The 2,500-nt window shown below is 31.7% G+C and overlaps 1 protein-coding gene across 1 annotated transcript in view; it reads right to left on the reverse strand.

Moving 5' to 3' along the window:
• Positions 1-2,319, reverse strand: part of LOC122252985 (uncharacterized) — a 9,011-nt gene extending 6,692 nt beyond the window's left edge. Inside the window, exons 1-3 of the mRNA XM_043015727.2 lie at positions 2,147-2,319; positions 646-798; positions 1-68 (exon numbers count right to left, since the gene is read on the reverse strand). The exon at positions 1-68 is cut by the window's left edge and continues 88 nt beyond it. Coding sequence (XP_042871661.2) covers positions 1-68; positions 646-798; positions 2,147-2,221 — 296 coding nt within the window. The 5' untranslated portion in view covers positions 2,222-2,319. The remainder of the gene's footprint in view (positions 69-645; positions 799-2,146) is intronic.
• Positions 2,320-2,500: the final 181 nt, after the last annotated feature.

Here is a 2,500-nt window from a genome sequence, read left to right on the forward strand (position 1 = left end):
AGGAGCTGGGCCAAAGTTCCCTCCGAGCCGCTGAGCATTGCTGATCTACAGGGGTCAGAGTACGCCGGCTGTTGGGGTATAGAAACAAGAAGAAGGAGAAGAAGAAGATGGGAAGTGAGGAAAAGAAACAGGAAGAAACATAGGTTCAGGGCAATGAGTGAAAGAGGAAATGTGAGGGAAAAGAGGGTGAGAAAGAAGAAATGTGAAAGGGACGAGGATAAGACAGAGGATGAGTGAGAGATAGAGGGTGAGAAACAGGAAATATGAGAGAGAAGAGGGTGAGAAAGAGGAAGAATGAGAGTAAGATGGAGAGACAAAGGAAGAGGAGGAAGGAAAGGGAGAGAAAAAGGGCAAAGAAAGAGACAAACCAAATTCAGTTTAATCAATTAGAAATAAGATTCATACATCTGATAACATTAATGAATATCCAAACACATGAAGTGTATGTATGTATGTGTGTGTGTGTGTGTGTGTGTGTGTGTGGATGGATGGATGGATGGATGGATGGATGGATGGATGGATGGATGGATGGATGGATGGATGGATGGATGGATGGAGAAATAGATAGATGGAAGGATGGATATATGTATGTATGTATGTAAGTATATATATATTTATGTACGTATAACAACTTAACAACATTACTTTAGACACGGCAGGTGCAGACGACCTATGAAGTGTCCCTTGTTCTGCCATCATGCGAAACTTGTCCCTCTCTCGCTGGCACTCTTGCAGCTCTGACCTGAAGATACCCACTGCGGCACTCTTGCTCTCCACTGCCCTTTGCAATACGCCCACCTGCCCAGGCAAGAGCATGCATTAGTTTGCTTGGCATATTTATGATTGCAATTGTTGTAGTAATAGTAATGAAAATGAGATATGTAATGAGAAAATAATAATGATAACGATATTGATAATGATAATGAAAAAAAAAATGTAGGAACAAAAAATGCTTTGAAAATAGGAATAATATTAACACCAGTGTAAGTTACAATAATAATGATCATAATAATAATGATGACTGTTAATTATTAATGTTAATAATAATAAAAAATGAAAGCAATAACAGTAATAACAACAATAATAGTAATAATTATCATTTTCATTAATATCATCACCAATATTATAACAATGCTTTTAACATAATAATGATAATAATAATAATAATGATGATAATAATTATTATCATCACCATTAATATAACCATGTGTTTCATAAATATAATACTAACCACAGTAACACAAAATATATGTATATACATTTGTATGTGTGTGTGTATGTATATATAAATATATATATATATATGTAATATATATATATATATATATATATATATATATATATATATATATATATATATATATATATATATATATGTATATATATTATGTATGTATATGTATGTGTAAGTATATATATTATATATATGTATATATATATGTATATATATATGTAAGGGTATATATATATATATATGTGTGTGTGTGTGTGTGTGTGGTGTGTGTTCGTGTGTGTTGTGTGTGTGTGTGTGTGTGTGTGTGTGTGTGTGAGTGTTGTGTGTGTGTGTGTGTGTGTGTGTGGATGTGCGTGCGTGCATGCGTTCGTGCGTGTGTGTGTGTGCGTGCGTTGAGTGTGTGGTGTGTGCTGGCGCGTGCGTTCTGTGCGTTGCGCTGCGTGCGTGCGTGCGTGCGTGCGTGCGTGCGTGCGTGTGTGTGTGTGTGCATGCATATTTGTATATGCATATGTATATATATGTATACATATATACATACATACAAACATAAATAAATACATACATACATATAAACATAAATAAACTAAATAAATAAATGAATAAATATATATATATATATATATATATATATATATATATATATATATATATATATATATATATATATATATATATACATATACACATTAATATATATGCATAATACATAGATGCATACATATATATATATATATATATATATATATATATATATATATATATATATATATATATATATATATATAATCAAACAACATGAATGTTATGTTAAAAAGGTTATATCTGAGAATATTCAATAATCTTTACTGCGATAATATATTTTGTAAATTTAACGAAAAGAGAACTGAACGTAATTTTTAAACAAAAACTAACTTCATTTCGCAGATTTTCTAGTTCTTCTTCTGGAGTTATGACCTGTAGGTGCCTAGTTCTGGCTTTGGCACTCATAATGGCACTAATGACGAGGTAAGAAGGTCTTATAAGGTAAAAGGAATTGAAGACACTTGTTATCAGCTGACATCTGTCCAGCTGTTACGTCGTCTGCTGGAAATGAGGTACCATGAGTATAAGATAAACAGTCGAAATTATAGCAAGGGATCATGATTATAGACTATGTAAGTTTTATATATACAAATTCGCACAAACATAAATACTTATATGGTTATATATTATAACATATGTTTTTTTCTGTTTGATAAGAAAAAAATACAGTGGTGATAATGCTTT

The sequence above is a fragment of the Penaeus japonicus genome, unplaced genomic scaffold (assembly GCF_977035675.1).
Source record: "Penaeus japonicus unplaced genomic scaffold, GWHDUDI00000001_assembly GWHDUDI00000040, whole genome shotgun sequence".
Taxonomy (NCBI): domain Eukaryota; kingdom Metazoa; phylum Arthropoda; class Malacostraca; order Decapoda; family Penaeidae; genus Penaeus; species Penaeus japonicus.